We start from the raw sequence: 19770 nt of genomic DNA on the forward strand, positions 1-19770 counted from the left end.
TAATAGATCATTTCGTGTGAGAAACAAAAAACTTGATCATTTCATTTAATGATTAGAAAAGAAATCTGACATGTCATTACCAACGTGCGGTTGCCTTATGGCAACCAACGATGATTGCCAATAGCTGCCAACGTTTGCCTCGCCCGTAATTCCCCTACGCAAATATTCCACTGGTCTTCCACTGGTCGAGCGACCACCCATCTCTCTACTGCCTCAAATGTTACTTCACGATCAAACAGGATGCTGACATGATATTATCGAGTTCTAACGATATACTCATAACTTATGCTTAGAAATCATCCTTATAATTTAATAGCTTATACAAATGCCTGGCAAAATTTAAAATTAAAAAGAGAAAGTTGAAAAAATAATTTCCACGAATATAATTTCTATAAATTAACATGTTATATAGAAAAGGTTAGCCACAAATGATCCTAATTGAATTCTGATAAGGCAAGTCGTAATAGGGAGAATGAATAAAAAGACCTGGAGAATGTAACCTTACAAGATAATAGGCCAAGTTGATATATTAGGACTCTAATATGGACCTATGTTGATAGATCGGCTTAAACTATCATAACTTTAAGAAGCCTTCTTTCTTCAATTCTCAGAGTATCCTTGTCAGATGTGCCATACTTTGGATTATCTTACATTTACAGTTAGGTTCTTGTACAATATCAAATCTGATAAAAGTTTCAAATCGAAATATGTTTGGTTACTTTTTTAAATTTTTTCCCACATTTCGTCGATATTTATTCTCGGTTTGTTCAAAGAAATTTTCTAAAGACGCACTTTGTATCGATCAGATGGCAAGACGTCGACCGTATTGTGGCCAAGGCTCAAGGCTAAGGCTGAAGATGTAATGAAAAGAAATTGTAAACGAAACCTACATCTTTTGTCGAACGCACTCTCGCTTTTGGCAGGCTTCAAAGGCGACGTGGGAGAGCGTGCGAGTTAAGAATTCCTCGTTAAAGGACATAAAACTACTCGGCAGTAGGCGATATAGAGGTGAGAGAAGAGAATAAGACGTAGGAAATACTATGACGACAAGAAATATTCCGCATCTTAACTTTTGCAATAACCGTTTTCAATGTAAAATCACGTTAAAACAAACCAAGCGTGCGAATGCTGCCTCAAGTTGCCACGAGAACATTACGTCGAAAATGTTTCCCCCACTTCTCCCCTCATTACTCTCTAATTTTGTGTTTATATAATTTCGTATCGCAATATTTCTTGAAGTTATACGATCAGATAAATCGAAATGAAAGATACATCAAACAGGACATAGTAACACGGTTGGGGATGCTTAACGTGCCGACTATTCTCCCCTCGCCTCATTGGTGCGACATGAAACGATTAAACGACCGGTCCCTCCGCGTCTCGTATTCTTCCGGCCTAACTGCTGACTGGTCTGGCATTATGTGGGAGATAGGGATGGCTTCGTACGCGTCTTGCGAAGAGCGGAAGTAACGAAAATCGAGCTACAACGAATGAACACGTTGCTAAATTTCAGGAATTGCTTTCATTAATACGAGAAAAATATGAAATTGATGAAGAGTGTTAAAGAGAGAGAGAGTTTCTCATATCGTCCGTATACGTTTATTTTTTTGCGAGCTACTAGTGACTAGGATATAACAAAAGAAGAGCGTTTTTGTCACAACATATATTTTTAAAATAAGACTGAAGGAATATGCAATGTTTGACGTTATTTAGTTTTTCGTTCCTCTAAAAAATTCCGGGAAAACATCCTTTCCTGCGTCAATTCAAACCAGAATAATACTTAGGCCCGATTCCACCAACGTTGATTGGGTCTTGATCTGAGTTTAAGTCTTTGTTTCAAATAGTTTAAATGCGATTTAAGGCTTGATCGACGTTGGTGGAATCGGGCCTTAAAGTATCCGGCTGCTAGAGATTGCTCCAGGAAGTAAAGTTTCTTTTCAAACTTTAATTCACCATATCGAACAATTGCACCTGTATTTTCGTTGAGCCAAAAGCAAACTGATCAATCCGAAAAGAGCACATTGTTTCTCCGAAACGCGACGTCTCGTGAACGTATGAGCGCCTGATCAGAGTGTAATAATAATTATCTATTGTCCACAACAAGCGAGAAGCACGATTGCAGTGCGCTGTAGGAACTGTAAATAATACAAAGCTATGATTCACACATACACCACATACCCATACAAACAAACAAGCTTCAAATCGGGACTTCCCGTGTCCTTTCACGTGGCCCGCATGTGTGACATATTTCTCGGGTTTCACGACATTTTACGAAGAGGCACTTGCCACGCGGAAATCTCCTGAATTGGATTCGGTCGATTTTAATTAAGCACGTGTCTCAGTCTCATGTCCTACGGTAAGATATGCGAGCGCCGCGGCGATAATAATGCCAGCATGACAGTTCGCGCTGTGATCATTATCTCCCCGCAGTTTCGTCTGTAGGTACGTCTGTTCGGGACCGGGAACGACCGATTGTTATCGGGGGAAAAGGAACGAGAAAGGCAACCCCGGGGCAAATAAAGAACGAACGAACGAACGAACGAACGAACGACTGACTGACCGGCCGACCGCGAGACACGCGTGATTTTCATTTCAGGGCCGTGCCTCTTTATGATGACAGCATCCGCGTGCGCTGTCACGCCGCGTCTTGCATGCGGTTAAAAGATTCGCGAGAAATCGGCATACGGCTGCGCCCCATGTGCAGGCCCATGAAAGAGAGAACATGTGTTCCCTTCTTCAGTTAATCACGGTCGGCTCTCTTTTGTCCGGATATCCTTCGCCTTGCGGTGTCTCCGTGGACGTGATTTCTGGGTTTATTATGATTCCTATGTCGGTCTCTCGGGCTAGCCTCGCTAGAAATCCGACTGACTTCTGTGAGATTCATCTCCCGAACGCTACTGATCGCACGAAACGCCACGATAGGGATGTGCGATACACGAAATTTTGTATCGCGATACGATTTTTTTTTTAATCGCAACCAGCGCGATATATCGCACTGATAATGAGTCGCAATAATAATTTGATGCAGAAAAATGATAGTAAACATATATAATATCCAATTTAATATTTTATATTTGCATATAACATATATGTATTGGAACATTGAGACATAAATGATTAATAGTTTAACATTAATTTGGCATAGAAACAAAAGGTTTGTTCATAGCCAGAAAAATGAGTTCACTTGCATGCTGTCCTGTTAGGCGTGTACGTTCCTCTGTAATTATATTTCCGCTCTTGCTAAAAACTCTTTCCGATGCTACACTCGTTCCTTGAACAGCGAGATATTTTTTTGCTGTTTTGCTTAATATTGGAAAATGTATTTCGTGATCTTTCCACCATAACAAAGGATCCACACTCATATCCGGTAGCGACGTATTTAAATAATTCTTAATTTCCATTTCGATCATCTCGCTATTTGTCCGTTGCTTACTTGAAGATGCCATAGAAACTGTTTTCTTTTTTAGAAATGCAGCAGCAAAACCGCTTGTAAACTCGACTTGATTTTCGTCACTAGAAACATTCTTTGGTACGTCAATCTGGTTTATAGCTTTCGCAAGACGTGTATTTCATTTAATTTCGTCGCGAAATACTGCTCTCGGAAGCGTGGATCTAAAAGTGTGCAGAAACATTATACGATGTTATCACGTAGAAATGTAGCATCTTGCAACTTTTTTTAATTGTAAATCACAAGCACGATTTAGCTGCGATTTTGAATCGCAGGCGCGATTGTGCGATAAAGTACCAATGGCGCATCGCACTGCGATTTAAAAATAAAATATCGCAGTAATTGTGATATATCGCAAAATCGCACATCCCTACACTGAGAGAAAAATTATCTTAAAATCAACAAATATTTCCTTGGTGGGTGCCATTAACATATTTACTTAAATCTACATTCTCTTTACTTAAATCAAATATTGTTTATTTAAATCAATTAAACAATATTTGATTTAAGTAAAGAGAATGTAGATTTAAGTAAATATGTTAATGGCACCCACCAAGGAAATATTTGTTGATTTTAAGATAATTTTTCTCTCAGTGTACGCCACGATCGAGCTCTAACGTACTTCTCTCTTCGTTTCTAGATACCTTCAGTACTTCTCGTCGAGTGAACGACCGGAGGAGTGATAGGTGAGTCACAATTGCATATGTATTGTGCTATGTTTATTTATATTATTCGTACGTCGCTGTGGATTAGTGTTCCATCGCTAGGTTAGGCATTGCTCCACTTTTCGTCGAGCAATGTAACTCGACGTGGCTGTAAGATAGAGATGTTTAATAAGTTCCGTGCCGGGCCAATTTTGCTAGAAATACTTACTAGAAATTTTGTGTGATCAACTAGAAATTTATTCTATGGTCCTAATCAGATTAATTCTGAACAATTATTCAGCTTATATAAAATGATATTAACCCCTGACAAGTCCTGGTAAGTTATGTAACGTAACGTGGCAATCAGGACTTTATTAATCCTCCATATTGTTTTGATTTTAATTGCGACCGTTTTTGTCCTCTTGCTGATTCACATTTCGTAAAATAACCAATAAAAATCTATAAAAAAACGCATCGGTTATCCTCCTAGATATCTTAGTTTTTTGCAAAATTTCAAATAGTAACGAGAAATAAGACATATATATTTATATATACGTTATTCATATATACGTATATTTATATATACGTTATTATACCGAATGTCCCAAATTCTCTTCCGCAATTTTTGTGGAAACGTTGAACGGATTAAAATAAACATACAAATTCTATATCTATTTCACGGATTTCCGTATTCTAGGAATTATTCTAGGATTTTTTAGTTAATACTTAAATTTTTAAGAAAAAAGTTTTTCGATTTGTCAAAAAGTATTAAAATTTGAATACATAAAAATGCATCATTTTTTAGTCAAGAGACGAATAAGATCATTAATAGTTATAAATTTTTGCAGTATTAATCATCTATTATATATATAACGCGGATTTTATTATAATTATCATAATGATTGACTTTACCTGAATTTTTTATTAGAGTTTCATGCGATACAGAAATCTTGACCACATATAATATAGCCAAAAATAAATAAGCTATTTATAAAAATTTTTTTTATATATTATATTTAAAATAAAGAAAACCCAGATATATATAAAGAAAACTCATCTTTATTTTACTCTTTGACATATCTCTTAATCTAACATATTGATATAAAAAACGAGTCTATAACAAGTTTGCCCTTTTGTTATAAGATAGGCAATTGAAATGGCTCAATGATCATTATGATCGGAAGTGTCTGACAAAATTTAATCGAATATCCTGATCGGGTATAAAAATTGATCGGAATTTGACCGGAAATATTCGTTTGTTAATTTTTTATCGGCTAATTTCTCTCAGTGTACTATAATCCGGGAAGTCTGTCTCATTGTACACCGATAAGTGTACTGTTAAGCCGCCAAACCAAGTTGAGCGTACCTCTGCTTCCGTCACGGAACGTTCGCCGACGCGTTCGAAAGGTCCCGCGGTATTTAGGCCAGCTTCAAAGTAAAGGTCCCCTCCGCGCGTGATTAGAAATTGGCCGACGATTATTAATTCGTAAAAACACGTTTTATACGGCGCACCAGTTTCGTGAGAATTGACCCTTCGCTTTTCCACTCGTTACACCGCCGCCGAGGGCACCATTCATACCCGCGGCGGCTCATTCATCGGATCTCGCCGAGGTCCTTTCTCTCCTTAGACTCGATCTTGCTATCGTTCCCGTCGCCGTTGCCGGCGAGAGAGCCGTAGATCTCAGACTAAACCGGGACTTAAATCCAACTTCGTGCCCAGACACGGGTTTCGACCTCCCTGCCTCTGTTCCTGTCTCTCACTTTCTTTCCATCCCGCCGGCGTCTCTGTTTAATCCGACTGGCGGGAAATGACGGCTCCCTCTTCTTGTCGCTAAGCCTTTACGCCTCCCGCGCCTTCCTGACGTGCCACATACGTGTCCACTCGCCGTAGAGAGGAAACATCTCGCTTTATCTCGTGATCTAGACTATTGTGCACTTCTCCTTTGCTTCTTTCCGCGAGATGCACGCGCCACAAACACACGCACGCACACACGCACACGTTCTCTCTTTTTCTCTCGTGCGCGGGATAGCCGCTGTTCGATACAAAAAGCGCGGGAACACTTTGCATGTGATCCTCGCGCTTACGTGTGATACCTCGGATTTAATTGCGCGTATTAAATCCGCGGGAGAGACACACATAGGGCGTATAAAATAACGCGGGATACTCGAAACGCGACGACGAGTAGAAAGAACCGGACGTACGTCTTTGAGGATCGCCACACCTACACCCCTTCTTAGCCCTTTGTCCTCGACTGTTCACGAGACAATGCAAATCGTTGTGCATTCGTGCGAAAGCATATTAATCGGCAGACTAGCTTTATCAAACAGCGTGACTCTCTCTAGTAAGATGACTAGATTTCCCATCCTCAAATACGGAACACTTTATAAATATGTGGAGCGGGGAGAGGAGGAATCACTGAAAATTATGTATGTATATAATTATTTATTTTATATACATATAAAAAATGCAATAATATATAATAATAAAATTATATACATATCTATGAAACAATATTGTGTTTATAGACATGAAAAGTAAGTTGACAACATTGAAGGCCTGCTGCTTACAATAAAAGTAAAGATTAAGATAAGATAAAACTGTTGTTATTCTCACTTAAAGTTAAGAAGTAAAGCTGGTAAAGCTTTATCAGAATTGTGCATTTTCCTGAGAAAATATTCCTTTGTCAGAACTAGAGTTGTGTATTTTCTTGAGATCTTTCTTTGTCAGAACCATTTAAAAACTCTTCTGAAATAAATCAGGATAAACTGAGACAATTTGACCGAGATATCCTGAGTAACATTAGAAAAAATCCAAGGGTAAAGGTTGGGAACCTGGAAAAAACGGGATGTCCAGTCATCTTATTGTCTAAGTTATTGGAATTGTCACACGCATTATTGATTTATTCTCTGTCGATTGTTGCCTTATTTATTATCTTATTGTTATCTTGTTTATTCTTTATCGAGATTGTTTATAAATTGTATCGATTGTTCAAAGAAGCGAAAACGATCGATGTCGCTGTGATAATTATGTATTAATGGACATTGCCTGAAACAAGTATGTACGGTATAAAAATATTAATAACTTAATTATTATAGCTTGTTAAGGCTATTCTGCTGGTCACATCTTTAAGATATAATAACACACACAAACGTGTCGTTTATTGTATTATAAATGCCGCACAAATCGATGCGATGTAAATAAAAGTAAATAGAGCTAATATAATTATAATATGGTTTTGGTTATATATCAGAAGAGCCTTCAAGCTTCTTGTTTTATTCAGGAAAAATGTACTCATTCGTTAATTTTCATGACTTATCGTTTCTTAATACGATTATATTGCACGAATGCACTAAAATCAATCTTTCTTTGTAACTTCATTATGGGCGCGGACATACGAGGATATGAAGAAAAAAAGATCCGGTAGAACGAAGTGCGTAGAAAAGCGTGAGACTTCTTTGTTCCAAGACGAAGAATTTATATCGTCTTCGTATAAGTGCCGTGCTTCTTTCAAGCCCTTTCTTGATAGACCTAACACACGTCCTCCGCGTCCCCGCTGTCCCTACTGAAGTTCCTTCTCTTTTACCGCCCCTCACATCACGTCTATTTATCTTGGAATGAAGCGAAGTATACGACTGAACACAGAGTATACTTCAGTAGAACGTGTTCTACCACGAAGTATTTCGAAAGACGCAGTATAACGGTTAGAATCTTGACGACCGTGCGTTAGGAATTCAAATGACTCTGCAGTTGCCGGTCGTTTGATTCGTTACGTTTACTTCACGGGACGTTACTTTGTAATCTTTTTTCGTTTATTGACCCCGAGAGTTCGATACAAAACAGATCTTATGACAAACAGATGTTGTGCAAGTGAAAAGATTGTAGCACACAGATATTTTTGTACAGCGAACGAGATGCAAACTTAAGCTCGAAAATCGGGATATCATCAGATATTATTTTAGATCTGATTAAATTATTGTGGTTAAAAGTAATGCAAAAAGTAAGTAATACGAGTATAAACATAATCGTGTCTGGTCTCTACAATTCCATCCCGTTGACATTTGTTCATAATAAATTTATCGTCCCATTGTTTTCCACCAAAACAATAATCCGATTCAGACAAGATTTATATCCTATAGATACAATAGAGATGAGGATGGCCCAATCTGACGATAACTTACTCGGTAAATTACGGTAAGTTTGTAAGTAATTTTGAAGACCTGGTAAAATGGTAATTTAGATATAAATTACAGAAATTAAAAACTTTTTTATAAAGCTCATAAGAAGCATTTAGTCTTATTTAACACAAGTGAAATATTTTATTTAATTTATATTTTCCATAAAATATTTTGATACCGTATATTGATATATTATATGCAGCATATAATATATATATATATAACTTATTAATTAATTAATTAGATAGATCTAGAAAATCTTAAAAAAACTTGTTTTATATATTAGAATTTTTAAACAAAAAGTATGACAAATGTAATATAGTCTTAATTTACATTAAAAATTTTTAATATAAGAAACAGTAAGCGAAAACACTTAAAATTACAATTATTTATGTATAAAAATTATACATGGAAAACAAAACAAATTTTCTATAATTGCAAAAGTAAAAATATAGAATAATTTTAAATAATAAAATAAAAAAGCTACATTTAAAAAATTATAAATAAAAAATGAAATTAATAAAAATTATAAATTATGTAAAAAAAATATATTTCTTGAACCGATTTCTACCACTATAGAGAGAGAGGCCTAAGATTTAATGAAATTTATTTTTTCTATATGAAAAATTGTATAAAAAATAGTTTAGACTGGTATTGTAAAAAATGGAAACTTTAACAGCCTTGAAAGATTATGAATAGTTTCTTTACTTTTATCTTAAAGATTTTTCAAAGATTATCGGATGTACAATTAAAAAGAATATGTTTTATTTTATACATTAGTACGACAACCAGCTTGTTTGTGCATGAAACTATCAAAAACAACGAATTTTACCAAAATTACTAATAAATTTCCGTCTTACCGTAATGCTCTTGTAAATAATTGTCATTTTGAATTTGACAGTAATTTTATATCTTTAACGATTATGAACATTTTCGTGCTATAACTTCTACCTTTGTCATAGCTGAGAGTTAAGGCTGATACAGACGATGCACGGTGCATTCTTTCGTAACGGCTCACATGCGAGATACCTTGCCGGCTATTGGTAGACTTCTAGAAACTCCTCTTTTCTACAATTTTGCTACAATTTTCCATCTCCTAATCCGGGACACTTGATAAATATGTAGAGCGCGAAAGTGAAGGGACATCATTAAAAATTATTTACATGTATACATATGAAACAATGTTTTATTTATAGACATATGAAAAACAATTTATGAGGGCAATAACAATGAAGGCTTGCTGCCTTCATAGTAAAACTAGAAACTATTGCTAACATAAAATTATCTTTATTTAAAAAAGAAGAAGCTGCAAAGCTGTTATATTTACTAGAGCTGTGAATTTTCTTGAGAAGATCTTTTTTTATCAAAAGAATTTAAAAAATTCTCTAAAAACCGATATAAACGGTTTGACCGAATCTGGGACAAATCGGCGTCCTGATTAGCATTCGGAAAAATTCGGAACAAAAGGTGAAAAACCAAAACTGCCCTAGAAAAAGCGGGATATCTGGTCATCTTAACCAATAGGCTTTATTCACAATCTTTTTTCAGACATAATTTAGAAACTCAGTTATATACCATTCTGTGTTACATAAATCATCGGTGATCCATGCTAAAATTTTCCTTCAGGTTGTTTGATATAATACTTTAGCTCTAAAACGAAATATCATCCATATCAACAATAATATAATTTTCTAATTATTTTGATATCCTAAGAGTAGAATTATTCTAATTAGAGTAAACTCGGATATGATGGCCATACTGGAAAGATGCCCATAGACTGTAATTTTTCTAATAATTGCAAAACATTACGTTTGTGTAATCAGTCATAAAGATAATCGACAAAGTCGACTTTTATCGTAGTATATGTGCGTATATTTTTTGAAATAACAAGATTATGAATATTATACTATATTTTTATTTTCGACTATCTGTAAAATTTCTCATGTATCCACTAAAACTTGCTGTAACGTCGAATAAATTACAGTTAAGCTATTGCAATCAACGTTAGATACATAAAGTAGGTATGTAAATTGTAATGTAACATGCTTTTTTATTTTCATTTTCACTATTTGTTTATAAGTACTATTATAATCGTTTTTCACTCACATTTTGGGTAAGATGGCCCATTATCATTCTAACATTTATAAAACAGGAGTCGTTCTATTTTAAAAATTACTTTCAATATTACAGTAATTAAATCTTATGTGCAATATGTTTTGATCAAAAATTGGATTTAAAATTTAAAGTTTTGTAATAGAGAGTTTCTATTTTGTATGTATATTATATTTTTCATAAATAATATATATTAAATATCCTATATTAAAATAAATATGTCAAATTGTTTTTTTTTTATGATTTTATAAAGTAATAGGTACAGAATCTTGAACATAAAATATGTATAGGTCATCTATTCCTTATGGCCATCTTGTCTTAAACATTTAAGTAAGATGGCCAATACTCATGTTTTGATATTTTTGTAATAAATAATTTCACTGAAGTATTTTTCTTTTAATTCTGATAGTATTATGTACTGTAGGCTTCAGTGAAGTAATGTGCCAAACGTTATTAAAAAATAACAATAAGAAATGTATGTTTCTTTGCATTTTAAGAAAGTATGGCCATCTTATCCGAGTTTACCCTATCATATAGGATACACACACACACACACACACACGCGTTGTTTGATAAATAAAACTTGGTTCATAATACGACAACGTAGACCGATGGCCTACATAGCGTGGAAATGACTAAAAATAGAGTTTGCTTGTTATATGAGATATCCTTTATATATGTATGTAAGATAGTGAAATAATAAACACGATTTTTGCTGGAAATATCGATGCACCGACAGAAAGTTACACGCGGCCCCGCGAATTTTGGTCGATTTTTTTATCGAACAGTGCTACATATTGTACAATTCCCCGCTGAATCACGAGGAAGCAGCTGATTCTACGCGCGCCATTCTTGTTGGCTGTATTAAAGAAGGAAAGACACCGACACGCAGGCGAGGTTTAAACTTTATCTTGGCGTTATGATAACTTGGCGTGATATTTGAACTACGCCCTTTCCACGAACTTTTATCGTGAAAACGCACGATGTAGAACACTGATAACAATGTTTGCACGTGCAAGCTAATCAATAAAAACAAGTAGAGATCGGAGATGCTCGCGATCACTTACGGGGAAGGACTCGGTTGACCGAGAAGAAAAAAGAAAGAAAGAAAGAGAAGAGAGGAACTAGATTGTGGTTGAACGGACCGTTGAGAACGTTGGCGCCGAAGTGGCTACAATGTAGCAAAATCATAAAGATAGTTTTCTCATAGAGGTAATTATTTTTGATATAAATAAAATTTAAAGTTAACAAATTAGACACATCACAAATCACTAAGTTCAATCTTATTCTAAACCCGTCATATGTCGAAAAATCGCTATATTATTTGAACAATACTTAAGAGAATATTAAAAAAAAATAATTCCTGTTATAAAAAAGAAAACAGTAAAACTTTTACATTGTGTGCATTTGATTAACTTAAATCTCTCTCTTCCAAGTTTATACTTATATGTCATTCAGTTATATGTCATTCAGTTCATACTTCGTTCATATATATTATCTTAGATCATTATTTACTTCCTTCTCACACATTATTTCTTTGGTAGGAATTTAATTCAGTTTTCGAGCAGTCGCCCGGCAAGCGAAAGACCCGGGTTCGAGTCCTGGCCTAACAAACTGCGCTTTCGATATTTTTCTCTCTCTGGAACGAAAAGATACGCAGGTCCCAAACGCACGGCATCCTCCCACCGCCACTTAATACGCCCTCCACCTTCAATAGTAATGTTACTTTTTGTTTAAGAACTAAAGAGAGTAAAACTGCTTGATATCCTGATCAAAATTTTCGCTTTTCTTACAATTATTGCGTACGAAAGATATGCAAAATCTAAATCCATTTATTAAATGAAAATAGAATAGAAAATGGACATAAAACTATTAAATGGATTAATAATGAAGTCTTCCTGTTGTTCATAAAATATGCAGATATTATCTTAGTAATATATTATTTTTTTTTTATTGAAAAATTTTGGTGCTAATAAAAGTTGCTGAAGAAGATCTTTGGTGCGTAATATATATTTTCTTATGTTTTCCGCCTTTTACGTGACACTTTTGAGAACTATAAAATGACATATGTCCTTTTATGGTTCTTTTAATTTAATTCTATTTTATCAGATTCTGAGTCTGAGCTATCGTAATAATTTTTATTTGTATCATTATCATCAGATCTAATGTTCTCTATCTCTCTCTTTCTTTTTTCTCTTTCTCTCATTGCAATAAAATTCAGTATTATTAACTATATTAACGTATACCCCATTTATCTTCTGCTCATTTTCGTTTTTATCTTGATTATCTTTGTCAGAGTATATTATTAAATGCCTTATTTCTTCTAATTTCCTTTCTTTTGCTATATGCTCTTCTACACTACTTTTTCACTCATTGTTTACGAAATTTTGAGCTTTTTTTAACAATATAGATAAATATGTTTCAAATGTATTTACAATAGACATTATATTATTGTATAATACATACATATTGTAAAACTCTGAATTCATACTACTGATATTATATCTTGGGAAAAATCGGTTATATTATATCTGTTATATCGGTTATATTTTATCTATTATATTACAGTAAACTGCTTCATCCGTCGCATAAAATTCTCTCAAGTTCTTGACTCGCTTTCCTACGCAATATTTTGACAACTAATGAGAATGCATTAATACTAGACACTAGGCGGGTAACAACGCAAACTGCATACATTTCTACTCGAGTTAGTTCATAATCTTATTCGTTCTCAATACGAAAATTTCGTCATCTTACGAAAACAATGATCGGCAAACGAGAAATAGAATCGAGAACGACAAGGGGTATTATTTTTCTCGCTACTCCGCGATAAGCCCGCATAAGCCGATGAATTAAATTTCCAAAGGAGCCGCCCTATCGCGACGCGTTACCCTCTTCATTATGAATCCGAGAGACAGAGCGTGAGAGGAAGAGTGAGGGAGAGTAAGGTGAACATGATGTCGATGATAAGACACCAAGAGGAGAGGACGAAGGAGTCGAGGTCAAAAACCGCGACGATCCCGCCGAGTCAGACCGTATATACGTCGCGAACGTGTGCGACTACACGCGCCGAGGAACTTTAACGCGCGCATCTCTCAGTGAATGCAAATGCTCGCCGGTTCTCGTTCTCAGAAGCGTTGGAAGCGCTCTTTGCCCGATGCCGGCCCTCGCTCTCTCGTCTCCACATTCCAAACGGTGAACAGCAACAACGCTACACCATTGGCCGGCGTTTCCCGCCAAGACATCCCGATACGGGAACCAGTTTCTCCGACGCGTCGCGTCGCCTCGCGTCTAAAGAACCTCAGCTGATCGCCGTGCCGGGCACGACGCGGCATAGCAACGATGCGATTCCCTCATGTTCACGTTCGAACGGAAGGAGGGGGGTCCTCGGCGATGTCTAACGTTCCTCATGCCCACAGCGCGTGAATGAGCGTTATCGATAACGCTCTTTCCCGTTCAATTTTATGTTGCTGCTCGCTCATATCGTCGGCATTATCTTTGTCAATAACAACTCGAGTGAGTTGTCGGACAGGTAGTCCTTGAGAGAAGCACAGAGTTGCAGCGTGTTACGCTGAATAGAGGCGCGTCCTCGCGTTGTTACAACACGACGATGCACCACAGACTGCAAAAGTTCCCGCGCATTTTCTCCCTGCTCCCGCCAGCTAGATTCCTTTTTCCTCTCTTTGACTTGCATCCTACTCCTACATCCTTGTTGTCCTCTTCCTTCTGACGACTGTAGCTTCCTTCCACCGTGACGGAGCGCTGCTTTTTTTCCCTTGAAGGATCGATCTTGATCAGATGGACTTCGGAAAGTTCCAAGATCAGTTCTTAAGGAGGGTGTGGGAAGACAGTGATGAGTTTGTGTGGTACCTGTGTGGATCGTCGGGGTTTGTACTATGCCACGACGGCTCGTATATGTACTTACCTGCTTACTGTGCGTAGGGCTCCATCGAGAGAGAAGGATAGGTCCAGAGGGAGAGACCTGTTGCTGACTGGCATCTCTTTTACTGGCGATCCTCTCTCTCGCTCTCTATGGGACCTGTTGTGGATTCTGCTTAATCCATATTCGCCCGTATCATTGACCGATAAATTTTTGTAATCCCTTTAACCCGCGCTGACAATCAGTTGTCACGTAATCTGTATTTCCCGACGATATCAGTTTTCATAAGACTATAGAGATTCATAAGACAGAGACTAGAGATTCTTCTTTGTTGCATTTTATTAGGAAGGAAGACGTAATTATATTATTAGTTTGGTGCAAAGAAGAGTTTGTCATTTTTCTATTATATTCTCGTAGAAAGTTTGGTTATATCAAAAAAGAATTAGGAAGTTCTTGGTAGAAATCTAAAAAGAGTCAATGTTGGTCAATGTATTTGTAAAAATTATTAATCCTTCGAGATTGAATAATTTCGCTTTCTATTTCATTTGACAAACACAAAATTGGATAATAATGTTTTTTATTTTGTTTGATAAAGCTTTTGTAGAGTAAACTTTAATTTTATTTTATTCGATCATATATCCTGAATCTTCTAATATCTTTGATTAAAAATCGTGTATCTGGAGTTAAACGTGCTGAAAATCTAAGTATGTTATTTTTAAACGCATAAACACATAATTTGGCTGCAGCTCTTTTCACACATTCCTTACAGTTTCAAATCACGTCACTTGATACACTGAAGACGCGTAAATGATAGTTAAATATATTTAAACGTGTTAAATGACATGGCTTAAAACGATAAGAAACGTATGAAAAGAGATTCAACCAAAATAACACATTGCAGTGTGAGTAAAGAGACTCGATAAGATATTTCGTTCGAGAAGAAATTTAAAAAAAGAAAAAGAACTGACAAAGCGGCGACTTTAAAGGAAGCCTCTATGCATTTTTGGCGGGAAGTAACTGTAGGAAAGAACTTTCGGCTCCGGGAAACGTTGCGCCCAGGCAAGCCTCTTAGTGGGAGTCTTGTTACGCACGAACAAACAGGTGACATCCGCCGACAATATTTATCGGCGAAAAGAACGGCCCTTCCTTCAGGATCGAATAACCGACCTTTCTGAACGCATACAGATATAGCGTATATATAGTGTATCATCTCAGCTGTATGTGTAAAAGCTTACGCTCACATTTAATCGTCAAATTTTTCAGGACTACGCGAATTCTACGATAATGCAAAATTTACTCTCTAAATTTCTTAGAATGAAATTTCACTCGAAAAAAGGAGTGACACGTAGTCAAGTCACTTAAATTGGCAGTGACTCTTCACTTTTATGAAGTGTAATTCCTTCACTCTGTAGAATGTCTCTAGCAGTATATGTTACATGCAAGGGCTCGATCGAAGTTTACTGTAACAGTTCATATTGCTCCATTCTCCTATTATGTCGCTTTTTTTACTATAATTTATTAAATTTTAGAAAGTCTACATTTAAGTAATAATATTTATAAAAAGCTACTTTTCATCTCTCTCTCTCTCTCTCTCTTTTAAAATTTATTAATAATATTTAAAACGTTTTATTAATTTAATAATTATTTATGTTATATAAATATAGTAGTAATGTATTACTGTAATAATATATTACTATTATTAACTCTAGGATACATTTTCAAAAAATCACATGCTTGCCATACTGGGGAAATGACTATGTAGTTATATATTGTGGGTTATATATTTCGTTGCGACTTCCATAAAAGTCAATCGATTTCAAAAAAAATTATTTTTCCATCGAAACGCAAGACTTAAAAAAATTCATCTATATATGGAGAAATATGAAATAGACAGTTGGAAAAGACAGTTTGAAAATATTCACTTATAAAAAAAGATTATACTCGAAATATATTTATTAATTAGATTGAGATACTAGAGAGATACTAGAGTAATACAAAGTATAGCTGTCTCAAAATCGAAAGTCCCGTGTTTTATTAGGTGATATCTCTAAGGATATATATTTTTATACGATATGAATTAAATAACTTGAATGGCACATAATTCAAGCGATTTCTGACAAGAAAACATAGACAACGTCTTGAAGAACAACGCAATAAAAAAATAAATACTTATTTTAAATAATGTTTCATTATTAAATGATATTTCATTAAAAAAATATAAAAAGACTAATAGAGAAAGAGAAAGAGAGAGTGAGAGCCGCTTGTGCACTTATATATTTCTAGTGCATAGTTCTTATTGCTCTTTCAATGTTTTTGTGATCACAGATTTTTTCAATATTTTTGTGATCACAGATTTTTTTATCATTAATATTTCACTTTTATCGAGTAAAACATTTATTCGTATAGCGTAAGATTTCACTTTATGGTTAGAGTGAAACACATTCACTCTTGTGAAAAGTGAAGTGTTATCACATTCGGAGTGATAATATTTTCACTATCACTTAGAGTGAAAATTCACTCGTTTAGAGTGAGAATTCAGTCTAGAAAGATTTGGAGAGAACGGCTCAGTAGAAGAGCTCATTAGAAACAAAACACAGCACTTAAGTGACTTGGAAGAGCGCTCGAAAATAATGTCGCAATGTTAGCGCTTTGTTCATCCTCTTGTCTGCAAAATGCAACACTTCTTTAATTCGAAAGATTCTTGCGTCACTATAAAAAATCGGGACTCCTATAACGTAATCTATTGTACGGTAACTGCGAGTATTTCTCACTCGGTCCGAAACCCGAGACAGCTCGGAGAGAAATGAACCTTCCGATTTTGTGTGCCTATCGCCGGTACCGGTCGTTTTCTTCTCAGTACTCTCCCGATGGGAACTCCATTTATATTCTAAAATACAGGATGGAATGAGGTTTTTACGAAAGATCCTTGGAGTCCAAACGCTGGCGTTCCGCTCCTCTTTTTCTTAAACGAACCGCTGCCGGCTTGGAGGACAGGGGAGAGGCGCACAACGGAAGATGAACCGTGAGACGACGAGTTATTCGCCGGCAGGGACGTTGTGTAGTCCCTTCCACGCACGCGTGTGTAGATGTTAAGACGTTGGGACCCTTCGGGGGGCTGCGCGTATAAACACACACATACACACGAGTAGGCGCTCCGTTCGCGCCTGTGTGGGCCCCCGAGGGAGAAACCGGCAAAAGGAAAAAGAGGAACAAGGGCTAGGGCCCGTCGCCGGCGCTGTGTAGTGGTGGTAGTACGGGCTTTTAAATCGGTCCGTAGAGCGTTTTAAAAATGGCCGAGTTTACCCGGCCTCGCGCGGGACTCCGTCAGCTGTGCGTGTGGAACGTGTCAGCTGATTAGTTTTGGCGGGAAAACGATGCACCGCGTGGAACGTGCGGGAGAAAAAGCAACGTGTTACCTTTATCCGTCTCTTTCTCTCTCTTTTTCTTTTTCTTTCCTTCTTCCTTTTTCCTCGGTTTAAGGATTTGCCAACGGCGATCATTGCTAATTAGTCGCGCCCGACAGTTGCCCATAAATCGGCGAAACCGATTTTTTACTCTCCCTCTCTCACTCATTCACACACTCACTTTCTTCTTCTCTCTCATCGATAGTCCGACACGTAATCGTTGGCCGTTATGACGAAATATATCTCAGTGATACGTCCGTTGGGATGCTCTATTTCTGACTTGTTTTTTAATTGGCAACAAATGTACGAATATGTTGAACTAAAATTTTCGAGTTCGTTCGACGGATTCTTCAGATACCGACTATAGGAATTAAAATAATTTTTGTTTTTTTACATATTTAATTAATCAGAGATCAGTAGTCTGTTTTTTTGCTGCCTTCTTACGCTAGTTTATACTGTTTTTCTTTCCCTCTTTTTTTTTCACCAAGTCTCAACTGCATACCTGTTTCTTTTTAAATTCCATGAGCGTACATTAGTTCATCGAAATATAATAGGCCTATGACTGCCAATAGTTTACAATTTGCGCCGACCTTCCGTCAGTTAGTCAATCTTTCTAATTCAATAAGCAGATTTTGTATTGGATGTTCTATTCTAATAATATATTCTTTTAACAAAAGAATGGCAAAAGAACAGACCTGAAAGTCAGACACTGACCTGCAAGTCAGAGGAACCTGGAAGAATAAATAAGTATTTTTTGGAAAAGCGGTCTTTCTGACGAAATCTAGACTTTTCCGTAAAAAAGGATAAACTGGATACGTCAGCATTGGATAACTTTGATGGCCATTATATCCGACATTCAGATACGGAAGATAGCTACAGATCCGAACATTGCACATAATTTGAAATTTGAACTCGAAGTTTAAACTATTAGAATCGTTAAAGAGTTGGAAAATATCGAATATATTAATATATTCATTTTATAATTATTTTTTATTTATTTTTCATTTAGGACTAAGAATTGAAGACATTATAAGTTCGTGAAATTTGAAAATGCTGGGACGATATCTACAGAATACCTTAAAGATAAAATCGAACATAAGTTCGTGTAAATAACACAGAAATATACAAAAGATACGCAGAATCAGATTCATCCCAAGGTTCAAAATTTGTTTCATCCCAAGGATCAAAATTTCCATTTCAAGTAACTTAAGAATTCGCTACTTACAAAGGATTCTCAACGCTCGATCGGTTAATTCTGACGGTCGAACCTGTTTGTTGCGAAGACCCTTCGCCCTTTCCAATATCGTTTGTATCCTCACATTGTAAAAATGTAGGCGAAGAATCGGTTCTACGTGCCGATATAGTCGTACAAGCTGATTCCCGACGTTGTACTGACTTGTCGAATATTTGCCACATCGAAAGATTTGATTTTATTGATGTAATCATTACACATAATAACGTTACTGTTAATATTTTACGAGGTAGTAAAATCTCAAGAACGTTGAACGCATTTGTGTATTTGGCTAAACGCCAAGTAGATTTATACTTCAGCAACATTGCGCTGTAAGATGTAATCTTAACTCTCTACATTGAAAAAAATTTCTCGGTTATCAGAACAAAAGCACGTTTGCTGTTTGATGATCGTTAGCGAAACAGGTCAAGCAGTTATTGTTGCGAATTTCTCATCATTTGTTATTTAAACAAATATGTCATATCCAAAACATGACAAATAATAAATTTTCCACCACCATCCCCCTTGCCAACCCCCCCCACCTTCCTGTCTCCTCCTCCCCTTTCCCCCTATGCCAACTACTACACGCAAAAAAAATTTCAGTTGGTGTAAACAAATAGGAATCAACTGAAAATTAGGTAATCAGAAGCGATATCTCTATTATGAAAACTAATATTTCTGTTGTCGCAACCGAAAATATTCGGTTACTGGACAAAATCCATAAAAAAAGAAGGGACAATGTTGGCAGCATTTAAAAGTCTCTAGGATCCATAAATTCATTTCTGAAGGTTAATATCACAGTTGCACGTTAGGAATGTGTATAGAGGTGCAAAAGTTTCCTTGTGCCGCGTAGTCAGCTACGTGTCGCTGTCATT

At 36.1% G+C, this 19770-nt stretch overlaps 1 protein-coding gene and 1 long non-coding RNA gene across 6 annotated transcripts in view; one reads left to right on the forward strand and one right to left on the reverse strand.

Annotated features, from left to right (window-relative positions):
- The window catches only part of LOC116844740 (M-phase inducer phosphatase-like), an 89339-nt gene that overhangs the window by 25251 nt on the left and 44318 nt on the right, over positions 1–19770 (forward strand). For 3 of the 4 annotated variants that reach the window (XM_032816702.1, XM_032816709.1, XM_032816703.1), the window contains one exon: positions 4089–4134. The exons of the other annotated variant lie outside the window; for it this stretch is intronic. In XM_032816702.1, the coding sequence (XP_032672593.1) occupies positions 4089–4134 (46 nt within the window). The remainder of the gene's footprint in view (positions 1–4088; positions 4135–19770) is intronic. 4 annotated transcript variants of the gene reach the window in all.
- LOC116844741 lies at positions 3050–5839 on the reverse strand. Of its 2 annotated transcripts, none has more exons than XR_004378128.1 (4): positions 5459–5839; positions 4415–4551; positions 4093–4261; positions 3050–3612 (listed from the first exon to the last, which is right to left on the reverse strand). It is a non-coding gene; the product is annotated as an uncharacterized LOC116844741 (long non-coding RNA). The 2 variants fall into 2 exon arrangements; XR_004378127.1 differs by having other exon boundaries at positions 4322–4551.

Source organism: Odontomachus brunneus, unplaced genomic scaffold (genome assembly GCF_010583005.1).
Source record: "Odontomachus brunneus isolate Ranch 3 - 2012 unplaced genomic scaffold, Obru_v1 Obru_scaffold_046, whole genome shotgun sequence".
Taxonomy (NCBI): domain Eukaryota; kingdom Metazoa; phylum Arthropoda; class Insecta; order Hymenoptera; family Formicidae; genus Odontomachus; species Odontomachus brunneus.